General features: G+C 39.5%; 3 protein-coding genes across 5 annotated transcripts; 1 reads left to right on the forward strand and 2 right to left on the reverse strand.

The window, feature by feature from the left end:
* Nucleotides 1-2,090: 2,090 nt before the first annotated feature.
* Nucleotides 2,091-4,902, reverse strand: LOC117588448 (A-agglutinin anchorage subunit). Of its 3 annotated transcripts, XM_034279731.1 has the most exons (5): nucleotides 4,583-4,901; nucleotides 4,221-4,492; nucleotides 3,252-3,360; nucleotides 2,893-3,057; nucleotides 2,091-2,569 (listed from the first exon to the last, which is right to left on the reverse strand). In XM_034279731.1, exons 1-5 carry the CDS (start codon nucleotides 4,767-4,769, stop codon nucleotides 2,505-2,507), a joined length of 798 nt encoding a protein of 265 aa, XP_034135622.1. In that variant the 5' UTR covers nucleotides 4,770-4,901; the 3' UTR covers nucleotides 2,091-2,504. The 3 variants fall into 3 exon arrangements, with proteins under 3 accessions (XP_034135622.1, XP_034135621.1, XP_034135623.1); XM_034279730.1 differs by having other exon boundaries at nucleotides 4,221-4,890; XM_034279732.1 differs by lacking the exon at nucleotides 2,091-2,569 and having other exon boundaries at nucleotides 3,002-3,080; nucleotides 4,221-4,902.
* A 2,274-nt stretch (nucleotides 4,903-7,176) lies between these two features.
* LOC117588465 lies at nucleotides 7,177-10,416 on the reverse strand. Its single transcript, XM_034279754.1, has 3 exons — nucleotides 10,279-10,416; nucleotides 9,482-10,210; nucleotides 7,177-9,425 (listed from the first exon to the last, which is right to left on the reverse strand). Exons 1-3 carry the CDS (start codon nucleotides 10,334-10,336, stop codon nucleotides 7,225-7,227), a joined length of 2,988 nt encoding a protein of 995 aa, XP_034135645.1. The 5' UTR covers nucleotides 10,337-10,416; the 3' UTR covers nucleotides 7,177-7,224.
* Nucleotides 10,417-10,495: 79 nt separating this feature from the next.
* Nucleotides 10,496-13,932, forward strand: LOC117588487. Its single transcript, XM_034279788.1, has one exon. It carries the CDS (start codon nucleotides 10,747-10,749, stop codon nucleotides 13,873-13,875), a length of 3,129 nt encoding a protein of 1,042 aa, XP_034135679.1. The 5' UTR covers nucleotides 10,496-10,746; the 3' UTR covers nucleotides 13,876-13,932.
* The last annotated feature ends 363 nt before the right edge of the window (nucleotides 13,933-14,295 follow it).

The raw sequence follows: 14,295 nt of genomic DNA on the forward strand, positions 1-14,295 counted from the left end.
GTTTACCTGGCCAAATGTGGTCTTTTCTCCTTCAAATCCTTTTTAAGTCTTTCGAGTACGTTTGCCTAATTGATTGTTTTTCTATTTTGAATGTACTCAATAAACCGCGTGCAATCAAAAACACTGTTGCTAAGACTTTATTGGCTGGCAAACCCACCTTGACCTTTGCTCAAAATTACACAGAAAATCAATGTTGTGACGCCATTATAGCGCGGAGTATTAGTTTGATCTCTGAAATAGAACGGCAAGAATAAAAGGTGAATTGGGGTGGCAAAAGTATGTTTTTATATTTATTGGTCTTCAATTACAGAGTTTGGTGCAGCAAATGGCTCGTCCTTGGGGCGTTTTCCTTCAGGGTCGTCTTCAGGGCCGCACGTGGCTGTTCGTAGCTGTGTCTTCTCGGACCGCTTGACGGCCAGGTGTTGCGGATTTTCACCGGTTTTCACCACTGCGAAGCATGAAGGACTCCCTGATTGACGAGAATGTTGCGGGGAATAAATCACGTTTCGAAAAACGACAATTTGTTGCCGGTAAACTCAAGGTTCCGAAGGTGAAAATTTCCTGTGCTCACGGCTGCTTTTCAACTTCAAACTTAGGTTACCTGACGACGTCCACGCCGAGTTGGTAACATCCACTTACAAAAAAACGGATCGCTGCTTCTCCACAAAGCATCCACCTACACTTATTCGCTTTTTTGCTACAGCCCATTAGCAAGAGTCCGTTGGATCATACTGGCCATTTCTCTTCGATGCTTTGTGCGCTTTGTAGTTATCCTGCCACACTCGCTCAATCTTCTGGACAAGTATTATTCGACATTTTTCACGCAAGGGCCTTGTCCCTGTTGCTTATTGGAAAATCATTGGTCCTACTCTGGATCCTCCTCCAGTGATTATTCATTAAAGATTCATTTTCGCATGAAGAGGAATGCAGTTGTTATTCTGGTTTCACGGCTTTCTCTGAATTTCTTCCTTTTGGAGAAGAACAGAGCCGTAACCCCCGTAATTGCTACATTTCTGGCTACATTTTATAGATAGTTATGATTGAATAAAAGTCATAAATAGATTTCCATTTTTAAACATGGGAGTGTTTCCCATGAGTCACTTGGGCCAACAAAAATCTCATACCTAGTTTTCCCCGAAACGCAATAACTCAACAACTCAGCCCTTGTGTAAATAGGTTATTAAATAAACCATAGAAGTATTATTTAACAACGAAAACAGCGCAAAAAGTGTAGCAAATTTATTAATTATCAAACAATTCTGGAGCACTACTATTAATTTGACCGCAACTGTATGACGTCATGAAGCGACATACCTCCGCGCGGAGATTTGTCGCTAGGGTCTGCGAGGATATATGTCGCCAGGCGATAAACTATCACTATACTATTTTCAAATAACTACTATCCGTGCAGACAAACTGCTTTCTGTTGGCAATATTTTATGGACCAGTCCGTAGGCGAAGCACTGCCTTGAAAATTCAGTATTTTAACAAATTCAAATATAAGATATTGGATGTTGATTTTAATAACTGGCCTACCAAAATATATAACTTATCGTATCGAAAAGTGCTTGGTTGAAGCAGTGCGCCGGTAATGCAGTTTTTGTCAACCAGCTAACCATGATTTTGCGGATCAATTTTAAAAGGCAAGTTTTACGGCTTCTGGATAGCAAAGCAAAGCGTAAGTGGGCCTTAAATAGTGAAGAAAATATAGTTTTGAAAAAAAAAAACAATATCAAAATTTTAAGCCAGGCTCGAACCCACGGACCCCGGGGTCTAAAGGGGGGCCTATCACCCTAAGTCACACTTTAACTTGATTTCGGGAGGCATATTGCAGATTTTTTCAAGTATGAAAATATACGTATATATCATAATTTGACCTAGTTCTGGTATAAGGATCGAGAAACGTTTTGTTAGCCGACATCCTTGGCCCAACAGCAACAATTAAAAAAAAAATCATGTCGTTGCGTTGTAGTGGTATAAGCTGTGGGATGATGTTGATTTAAAAAAGAAGTCTTCCGAAACATGTATTTAGACATACAACTTTGTAGGGTCGGAATTGCAGTCATCGGTGCGTTGCAGACGCTAGGTCAAAATCATAAGTGCGTAAATACATTCATATTATATTTAGGACTTGGGTACATTTGGTTTGGTTACCTTATCTCTACGTATAGCTTAGTTAGTGCATAAAGATATTTTGTTTTATTTTTTTCATTTAATTTTACGGTAAAGATTGCTCAACGTATATTGTATTGTATTGGTAATATATTACATGTTATGCTATTAGAGCTAAAACAGAAAAAGCATTTAGGTTTTGCTTACAAATTCACGCATTTATAGAGTGTATCAATAAAATATATTTTTTGTATATACATTAATATTTTTAACGAAACGGAGTCTGTCGTTTTGATTCCTAAAAACATCTTGAAAGCGCAAAAATTGTAATAGTTGTAGTACTTCATTTATCATTAATTAATTTAAGTAATTTATTTTATTTACAAAATTAGTTACAAAATGCAGCACGTTGTCGAACAGCAACTTCCAGAACCGCCTTTACTCTTTTGTCTTTGATCTATATTAAGAAAGAAAATGTTTAGTTAGTTGAATTCAATTGAATAAAATAAAATACATTTATAAAATAAGATAATGTACGAGAAATAATGGCACAGAAGAGAATCATATGGACCATTTATTCATTCAGTCCCTAAGGAAGTCTTTAGGTCCAACCACTAAAATGGAGCGTGGATGAAGTACAAAAATGTAAATTGGCAAAATATTTTACAATTCTGCAAAAATCGTTAGCTCACATGCTCAATCAGTATCTGAGTTCAGGGTATAAAGTGTAATGTACTAAAATTAAAAACCATCTAAAATAACGTATAATATTAAACTCACCTTGCGAATTGGGTTCAGGCAAATTATCACGAGGCACTAAATGCATAACAGTCGTCTTGCCTAATGGAAGTCCCAGCGCTCCTAACGTTACATTGCAATGAAGAAAACGTCCCTGATAAATCAAACGTAAAATTTCTGCCTTTGAAACGGCTTCGCGCTTCCAATCTAAAAAAAAAGATATTTTAAAACTGTGTAAGCATTTATTTATTTACTCTATTAATTATATGGAAATCAGGTACTCAAATCGAAACTTATCTCTATACTTTTATTTAGTTACCCCCTGTCTAATACCCACTTAAAGGCATATCCTTTTCGCTAACTCCTATCAAAAATTCAACACCATTCCTATAAATACTCACCAGCTGGCCAATTATCGAATACTGTTTGTGCAATATCGCCAGCAGAATCTGATGGGTTAAATATAAATTCTTTGGTTTTGCCACTAACGAGGATTAAACGTAGGTTAATCTGCAAGTAAGGAAGAATATAAGCATTATAAAGTGTTGCGAACAATTTTTATTTATTTCGATAATATTTATATTGATTTATTTCTGATACATTTTTTTTCTATGAAAAGTTCTATGAACGTTGTGAGTCGCTTTCAAAAGCGACTAGCATCCGTCTGCAAGTTGCCTTGGAAGCCTTTAGTGATAACTGATTTGCAGAGACGTTGCAGGTGCGGAGTTAAAATTATCTTTAACATTTTAGGAATAGCGCATAACTCAGATATAGCTTTAGTTTTTAGTAGTTTGCGTCAGACTTGCTGACGTCTCTGATGGAGACGAATTATAAAAGATGCTTTTCAGATAGGCGATTCCAAAGAATTCGTAACATTATTATCTTGAGACAGGGGCAGGTCTAGTAAGCTATCAATAAAGTCATATCGGGACATGGGCACAAGGTCTTTCCTCCACGTCGATACGAACGATCCCACCTGGCCTGACCACTAAGAAGAGTTGTAGGGGGCCTAGCCTTTTTCTTAGCATCGAAAACGTACGGCCCTGGCTACTGGGCTTTCTTCCATATGTCGTCGGGGTAACTGCCAACTGAACATTCTAAAATAACGATCAAGAAAGCAAAAACTAACAAGTTGCAAGGTGGATTTACCGATGACATCCCACTAGAAGTAATTTCCTGTATGGCTACATTTTGTTATTCAATTTTATTAACGTTTTGCTATTGATGAAGACAACATGCCGTAGGGAAGGGGGCCGGGCTCAAAGTAGAAAGCTTAGAGGAAAAGATAATTGAAGTCTCTATGTCGCTTTTTCTAGCATTATTTATAAAATGCTACAATACTTAATGGAAAATTAATACTTAATGCTTACTTTATCAGATGGTATGGTTCGGTGTATCTTCTGCGAAGTTAACGGTGTTACTTTTGTTTTGGCGTTGGTGCACTGACGTGAAGTAGCCTCTGAAGTACCTAGACTAGCCACAGATGATCCAGTTAACGATGGCACCGTTTCTGACGTAGTCATTGTTAGCGATAGCGAAATATTTGCGAGGTGTTGGTTTGGCTTAACTTGATAGCGCAACGATGATTCTTTTTGCACTAAAGAGTAAGATTGGCGCTGATGATGAACTGCTGCAATTGTAGCTGCAACGTTTGTTGAGGTTGAGGATGATGATGATGATGATGGAGACGTCAAAAGTGGTTGCGGTAGAGCAATGGCAACACTTCTCTCACCTACTGATTGAGAAGCTGTAGACCCAGCGGCTTCTAATGAAGCTGACGAAGATACGCTCGAAGATACGGAATAAGAACGCTTTACATTTTGCAATTGCAATTTTTGCTCACTCACTACTATGGCCGTTTTGGACTGGCGATTTTGTGTTTGAGCTGCGGGTGTTTCAACCGATGGAGTTGACGGCATGGCGTTAAGTTAAAATGATTTCATTGAGACAGCGTAACGACGAGACGAACACATACGTAAATTAACTTTTTTGATAGAACAGCACTGTCCGACATGCAAAATGTATTTCTTTTTTAAATATTGACGAATGCATCTACAAAAATATATACACAAGTATGCATGTTCATAAGTACTTGAATACAAATGTGAAAATCTGAGATATACGGCCAATGAATGTCATCAATTGGAATTTTATTTGGAAAAATTTCACAATTCGATACTATTTCGAATTTCCCTATCGCATTCAATTATTTATTTCATTTTGATTTATTTATTAGAGTACAACGATTACAGAACATCTTCTATTGCACAAAAATAAACGGACAGATGAGAGCTAACGACAACAAAATTAATTCATAGTATTTATGTAAGCGACACAAAAATGTACACATATGTGCTCATAAATATACGCATACTCGCATATGTGTGTATTCAATTTGTATTGGTTTTATTTTATATAGAAGCTGTGCGCGTAAATTAGTTCATCCTTAATTGTTTATTTTGTAAATCGTTTTTATTATATGCACATACACAGATTTATTTTTATTATCTGCACACATTCAATACATTTAGTTAGTGATGACTCGTGAATGCACTTTAAATAAACAAAAAGAGGTTGTTAACATTGGTTGTCAATATTTTGATTTGTTATTTGTTACTTGTTTCACTTCCTATCCGCAGGCATATTAAGCTTTTTTACATTATAATTGGCATAACCATATAATTAATTTCTCTACTGTGCAGACAAATTTGTAAATAGATATACACACTAGTGATGCCAGAAAATCGATGGAACTATCGATAGTGCGTCCTTGATGAGCACTGAGTTACATTAACATCTATTTACACTAGAGATGAGCTATTTCGGTCTGGACGAAACCACTAGCCTTAAGCCTAGTACTTAAATGCGCTAAATTTTCTTGCAGCAGAAAGTACCATATATTTCGTTCGATGCCCAATGACCAAAGGTGTATGCTCTATCGGTACACTGTTTTGTGTCTGTTTAAAAAATTAAGTCTGTTAAATATTTAATATTTCTTCGGAAAACAGGTGTATTGAGTCAATTTCATGATTTTTATTGATTTGGTTATTGCCTTATTGCCTTCACAGTCAGTACCTCCCGGGGAACGGTTGGAATTTGTATAGGTGTGAAACATCGATCCACACTGGCACTATACAACAACCATGAAAAAAGAGCGATTTCAGAAATTCCAAGAGCTAAGTTTGGTTGATATTGCAGTCCGAAATCGGATCGTGTTAACTTTTAGTCGCTACAGAATACAGGCTGAGGACAGAATTCAAAATGAAGAACAAAGGAGAATGATGCCTGCATTGATTTAAGATGTTCCACGACATGTTTGTTCTGTGCCACGAAAAGTTATGCCAATGGTTGTCGGCATGATTTTGTGTCCTGATTTGGAAAGCAACTCTTGCTCTCAGACTTTGCTGCAAGCAACATTGAGCTTCTACCAAAAGAATACCGAACAAGTTTAAGTTCCACTTAACATTTATTTTTTATGAAAACAGAATGGTAATACAATTTCTTACTCTCCGACATATATGAATAAAATATTGTATATACAATTATTATTTATAGTAATTGATAATAACATGCAAAAATAATAAAACTCAAAAGTAGGCTTGTACCAAAAAAACCAAAACACAATATAGAAACTTATTATTTAAAAACGAGAGGCGACGTGTGAGACGCTTCTTACTCGTCAGAACTTGTATACCCGGTACTCGGTGTTTTTTCAAATTTTCGATTTTTTCTTCATGTGTCATCTACATCTACAACACTTCTTACACCAACACTGCAGAATCGCCGGCAGAGGCAGCGCCCGCACACAAAAAAAAAACAAAAAGTCGGCAGAGGGACGGCAGAGGCCGAGTGAAGCAGAAGCAGAGTGTGAATGAGAAAATGTGAAAAGAACAAAAAAAGCTGCGGGACAGGGTGGGTTTACCCACTGCAAATTAATTTCTTCATTGTGGCTATAATAATGATCCAATCGGATCCCAATTTGGTGATCTGATAGATATGGTCATTCTTTTATCTTCAAAATTTTAGATTTGGGAGGCGGCGTTTTTGAAATACACTTGTAACAGTGTGAGCATACAGCGTTATTCGCACAAATACAATATACCCTATTTACTCTTTGAGTACCTGGTATAATAATAAAACTCAAAAGTAATTTAGTCATTATTCAGACTAATAACCACAGGATTGTACAAAAAAACCAAAACACAATAATTGTATGTAATGCCTCAATTTATAAAGTTTATACCACTTATTGTGAGTGATTTATCATACAGCAAGAGAATGTTAAGTAGTAAGTACACACTAGTTTTTACATATATGTATATATCTGAGACAACATCTTATGCTAGCGACTTACTTAAAATAGTGAATGAAAATTCATTTTAAATATCCTTTATTAAATAATTTACGACGCAAAATTTGAATTCCACATCCGTAAAAATACATGCGCTGATGATCATCCAGCAACATCCCTTTTATATCAGCTATGCACGTGCATCCAACTCGAATGAACTGACGGGTTCTCAAATTGATCCTATATATCTGTTTATCTACACTGCATGAATAAGCAAATAGTTGCGACGTGCCACTATCATTTTCCTCTTGTAATGATACTGCATTAACCTGAGCATTGTGCAGACCCAAAAACTCCCTGGTCTCCTCTATTGTTAAGTTGTCGAAATTTATAATTGTATACCGTATATCTTCGTCATCTCCGCCAGACAAAAGGTGCAAAAACTGCCCATCAATTTTGATATCTAAGGTATTAATGCCACCGTTGTGTAGTTGGAGTTGAAAACGTTTTATGGAAAGCGTCTGGTCATATGCGTAAATTTCTCCGTTTGTTGTTGTGATGAGCAAAAGCCTTTTGCTATTGATCCACTGCATTTTAAGTGGACATCTTTTTATATCAATAAAATTAACAAAGTGTAGTTCTGAGGGTCTTTCATGTTGCCAACGATAAAGGCGAATTTGACCTTCAGCACTGGCTATATATAACGTAAAAACACCCGAAAGGGTATGTTGTGCGATGTCAATTGCCATCAGTCTTGCTTCAAGAGTGCCGATTTTTGACTCTGACGTATTTTGAACTTTGTGAGTACACAGCTCACTCACGTGGCACTCACTAGCAACTGTGACGTCAATTTGATTAATGCAAAGTTGAGATCGTCCTCCGACTGAGAAAATTAGCCACGTAAGTACATGATTTTTAAATTTATAGAGACAAGCCTCTAACGAACGTACACTTGAAATGTGTGAGTGAATTTCGGCACAATGAATTAAGTTATCGTCGACTAGCTTGGAAATCTTTATGATATTGTCATCCCCTGCTGATAGAATTAAGGGTGTAAGTAGATTGTGGGCCGTAAGAAGTTTTATTGTGTTGCAATTGCGGGTGTGCCAGTTAATCCGCTTTAGATTTATGGGGCTGTCTTCCTTGTAAAGTAAGCTACGGTAAAATAACACTTTTTTTTGTTTTATAAAACATATATTAAGTATACCATTGTTTAGATGGTAGTCCCAGTAGCGATGACCACCCCCACAAGCCTTTTGCATAAGCACATCGTATTGACGCGACCAGGCCACAATATGATTATCATTGAAGCCAAGAAGTACATCTTCACCTTGGGACGCTTCAACCCATCCTAGGGGGACGCTCTCCTTTTTGAAGACTGTTAAACTACAATCAGCTAGTGTCAATCGTAGATATTTCAAATAAGGCTCGTGGCTTCCACTCATCACGTCGACTTGGTGACTATTTAAATTCAATAACTTTAAAAAAGTTGAGCCCATGTTTCCATGCAAACATTTGATAATGTTTTTCAGCTCAAAATTATTCCCAGCACCGCGGTGGTAAACCATACAATGACCCTTACGATTACTTAACAAGAGAAATTTTTCTAATACGAGGATGGCGGCAGTTGTCCAGGATCTATCACAATCATTCAACAAAATATTTGAATCCAAATCTAGCTCACGTCCCTTTAGAAGCTGACAATTTCCTAAGTCATCGGATACAAGGTAATGTTCTTTGGTTAAAAAATGAAATGCGCGAATTGTTCCTTTAAGTCTAACGCCATCAAACAAAATCTCGAATTGTTGTTTTTGCACATTGTAACTGTGCAACGTTATTCTCTGGTAACCACAAGTAGCAATGACTCCATCAAACAATTCGAGCACTGTGCGTTTGTAGCAGGGAAAGTTCGGCACCAGATGCCACTTATTCAAGTGCGGCGATGCATCTGCTAAGTTCATATAAAATAAGCGATTTTTGCTACTTATCCCAACAATAGTCGTGGCATTAACGAATTTTACCTTTCCGATGAACTCGTTTGCCGCACCTAAGTCATTCATCACAGTGATTTGATTTTTCTGCGGGGTAAAAACGTTCTTAATGTTGTAAGCAATTACATTTCCTATGGAACTAGTACTATAGAGTGTAGAGGTAGCTTTATGAAAACCTAATCGCCATATAGGTGCCCCAAATTGTTGTTGACGTTTTAATAACAAATCTCCGGAAGAGTTCCAAATGCACACATAAGAATCCTCTCCACCACTAATAACAAGTGCTTGGCCACCTGCATCATAAATAGTTTGAATTGTATTACCGTCCTTTTATGTTAGAAAATCTTACCATTTTCGACGACGGTAGAACACATAACTCGTGAAGTATGACCAAAGCAGCTAAACATAGGATTTATGTCGACTGTCTTCCATGGCCCGACCTTGTCAATTTTCCAGAACTTCACAGAACGATCATCAGATGTAGTAACTAAAATCTTTGACTCAAGGTTCAGATTAATGGAGAAGATAACCCCATTATGTGCTTGAATACGTAATAGCAATGGATATGTTTTCCTTTTTGAATTAATTGCATCGATATCTATTGCACCATGCGTTTGCCAAATCAACAATTCACCAAACGCATTCCCGCTTATTATTGCCAAAACATTGTAGCTATTACCATACAGATGCGTGTGGTAGAGCATTGAGAAGTCGGTACAACTGGCTAATTCCAAAACAGTGCAGACTAACTTTGATGAGATGCTACACTGAAGGTATAAGAGTGAGCTGTGAGACATGTGCAACACAAATTTCCAGTCATTTGTTTCATCATTGTCAAAAATTGTGGCAGCGTTAATCCAGTCCCTTGTTTCACCTTCGTATATTATTTGAAACGGCTCACTCTTTTCATCAACGTTATAAATTAATAACGAGAATGCATTTTCACCATATAGCAATAACAGGTGTTTTGAGCCATGGCAAGAACTCAATGCAAAGCCATGTACTTTTGCTTGACGAGCGTCTAGTGGTAATTGGAGGGGTGCTGTCGGGGAATGCAAAACTGCCTGATTTCCATGGCCTCCACATAAAAGCATTAAAATAATGTTTACTATACGTAGATCACTATGCGTTGGACATGGAACTTACCGGCCAATATAAATTTGGAAGACACGTGCAAGCCTAATACATCCGATATTAAAGTCATTTGGAATTTGGAGGATTGTGATAAACAATATTAGAAAAATACCAACGAGTATAGTTGATACTATATCGATATATCCATTTGAATGATATTTTTATATTTTATACGATAGTGCCGGTATGAAAAAAAATCATCATTTTTTCGCATGAAGAAAAGAAAATGTGCTACGCCATTAGACTGAAAGGCAATGTAAGATATAATAATAATAGGATGTACCAAAGTGCTAGTGGCCAATTTACATGATTGTGCAACAATTAAAAAATTTCGCGCCATAATTTTGCTGATAAAATACCACCAAAAAATCCCGTGTGGCTGGTAAAAAATCACCTAAATTACGGTACAACACTTTTTTTCGGGCAAAATAACGCTGAAAATCCGGTCAAACAATCTGCTACTGCCTGCGATTCAAAAATATGGAAGAAGGATGCGGAGACCATGGCATGGACCTGTCCAAGGTCTCCGTGGTCCGCTCCGCCAAAGGCGTTGATATGCTCTGTGTGGACGATTACCTATACCATTTCGATTGCATTGGCAAGAACAACACCTACCGGTGGCTCTGCAATAGACGAAAAGATAAAATATCTCCCTGTAAATCCCGCATATGCACCATTCTGCCCAATGGACTGGACAAGACGCGGCATGTTGTCGTGGACGTGCCCGTCAATCACATCCATCCCCGATGCAGCGACCATGAGGTTAGCAAGGTGGCGCATCGCAAGCGGATCGCCATTATGAAGAAGAACGACGCGTACAGTTCCACCCAGCCCAAAAGGGCACGACAGTATGAGCGTGCAACGGGTACACTAAATACTCCACCCGAATTTATATACAATGGAGCCAGCACTGACACCTCCTTACTGGATACCACCTTTCACGTGGACTTTGAGGAAAAGGACCGTGTTTACATGATGAGACGTCGCGATGGCCGTGTTATGGTGTGCATCGATGGACACTTGTACTATTTGGGCGGGAAGTCAAACAAGGGGGAAATTTATAGATGGACATGCGTCCGTCACCGGGACATTGAGTGCACGACTAAGATCTGCACAGAGGCCACTCTGGATGGGGCACATCGTCTGCACATGATCGAGACGGACGCTCACATACATCCGCATTATTCGGCCGACAAGCTGATGCAAATGTTTGCCAAGCATAAAATCCTGTTGGTCGAGAACGACCAAACCAATGAGGTCCTGCAGGAGTGCCCCAATATAGAATACTTTGACCCGGAGCAAACGGTCGACCCATCGCAGTGTGACGATATCGAGTCGCTAATTATAGAGGATTGTGAGGAGAGCTATGATGTGTACATGGACGATGAGCAAAGTGCAGAGATATCTGGCGACCTGGAGGACTACCAGACCGAAGCAGAACAAAGGGCGGAATTGCACAGGATGCCAATACTTTACAACAGGTCCATATGGCCTGTCGCACACGATGTCATAGCAAACTATGTGCAGGAGCCCGGATACGAACCACTGACAGAAACCAATCTGACCAAATTCACGTTTCTGCCGTCGGCCAAGGGGCGCAAGGTTCTTTGCCTGAACCGATATCTGTATCACTTTGACTCGCAGAGTAAGTCGAACGGCCACATGTTCTTCACATGCATCATGCGGCGCCACAAGCATCTGGCCTGTCACGTGCGCGTTACGTTGACACCAATTGGTCCGATGGTGCTGCGCATTAATGGTCAGCATACCCACAATCCAGATCTAAAGGAAATCGAGAGGCGACTCGCCCAGCAAGCCAAGATAGATCTTGAGACTCCGACAGAGCCTCAGCAACATTTGGCCGAATCGGATATAATAGAATACGAAAGCGAGGAAGATGTTGGCCACCAGAGTGCTGATGGCAGCTACGAGCAACTGGAGAAGAACAATCCAGAGGCACAGGGAGAATTTGTAATGAAAAAGGTGATCAGCATCGATGGGGACATCAAAATGGAACCCACCACCAAGTCAATGGTCATGCAATACGTCGAATATGGTGCGGATAATCTAAGCGCCAAGATTGAAATAGTGGATATCATGGATGGCGGAACCTATACACACACGGGAAGCAGGAACAACACTTCCACACCGTTACCCAAAATACCACCACAGCCAGAAATCACGAATATACGTAGACGTCGAGATGTTATGGAGCCTCAGAAAACGCTTCTCCAGCCTGACATGGATTTATCAAAAATCTGCACCTTGCGGTCTGCTAAAGGCAGCGAACTGCTGTGCGTCGATGGTTATATATATCATGCCAAGAATCGTGGCGTTATATCGCGTAATTATTGGGTCTGCATCAAGAGTCGGGATCCTGGTATCAACTGCAAGAGTCGCATATCCACAGCCACCCAAAAGGATGGCTCCATACGTGTCCTTCGAGTCTACAACGTTCACACGCATCCCTTTAGCGAGGATGACATCAAGCGACGTCTGTTCAACGAGATCAACAAGAAGCACAACAAGAAACTCAAGTTTCGGCCACTACACTTTATTGGCAAGTCGCTGGACGAGATACAGCAAGAGTATGGCGATCTAGCCGTCGAGCGTCTGAGTGTGTCCAACATCAGTAACGATATTATGGTTCAAAAGAAGCCAAGGGTGCCAAGTCCCAGCAAGAACGGCAGTAGCAGAGCCTCAGTGACATCCACAACCAAATCCGAGCCGCCAGAGGAAGGTGAGGATGTCAATGTTGTGGACGAAGGTGAGGAGCAGCATGAACAAGTCTCCGAAATAGATGGTCAATACATAGAAATGGAGCATGACAATACAGATGCCATCATTGAAGTTGTGGAAGAAGCGGCCGACGAAATGGAAAACTATGCACCCGTTGAACCCGCTTACCCTATGAAACTGTATGCCGTATCCGATGGACCGCCCTCGCTGGCCGTGCGAATGACTATGAAAGCCTTGGACATAGAATATCAACTAATTAACGTGGACTTTTGTGCACTGGAGCATCGCACCGAGGACTATGCAAAGATGAATCCCCAAAAGGAGATACCCGTACTGGACGACGATGGATTTTATCTATCGGAGAGCATTGCCATTATGCAATATCTGTGCGACAAATATGCGGCATCAAGTTCGACGCTATATCCGCAGGACGTGAACCACAGGGCGTTGGTTAATCAGCGTTTGTGCTTCAACATGGGCTTCTACTATGCCCCCATTTCGGCCCACAGCATGGCACCCATTTTCTTTGACTACGAACGCACGCCCATGTCTCTGAAGAAGGTGAAAAATGCCCTGGAGGTGTTCGAAACATATTTGGAACGATTGGGCTCCAAGTATGCCGCTGGCGACGATGTAACCATAGCAGATTTTTCTTTAATCTCGGCCACCATTTGCCTGGAGGCCATCGATTTTGATTTATCTCCATACCCGTTGGTCAACAAGTGGTACAACAATTTTAAGGAAGAATACCCGCAGCTGTGGGAAATTGCAAACAGTGGAATGCAGGAGATAAATGCCTTTGAGCACAATCCCCCGGATTTGTCTGAAATGGAACATCCATTCCATCCGACGCGCAAGGCCAAGGCTTGAGAATTATTAATTAGGTTTAAACGGATTCTTTGTAAAATAATATATGCTTGTAAATATTTCTTTATATTCAATACACATATTAATAATAATTGTAATAATATTACAAAAAAAAAAAAAAAAACATTGTCTGGCCACAAAATTATTATCAGGGGGGCCATAGGCACTGCCGCAGTCCTCTACATAGATGGCTATTACTCGTATATGGGCCCCGGCCCATAGCAGAAAGCGTCTCAAACACTAGGGCTCGCCCTTTGCTGATGATATATCAAATTCTCCACAATTGGTCAGAGAAATTAACAAAGAAAACAAGAAGACAAATTGGGCACCATAATATCATTAAAATTAGGCACAAAGCGGCGAGATATTTAATTATTAATTCCCAGAGGAATTGCAAATATGCCCAGAAAATAAAGGATGGCC

The sequence above is a fragment of the Drosophila guanche genome, unplaced genomic scaffold (assembly GCF_900245975.1).
Source record: "Drosophila guanche unplaced genomic scaffold, DGUA_6, whole genome shotgun sequence".
Taxonomy (NCBI): domain Eukaryota; kingdom Metazoa; phylum Arthropoda; class Insecta; order Diptera; family Drosophilidae; genus Drosophila; species Drosophila guanche.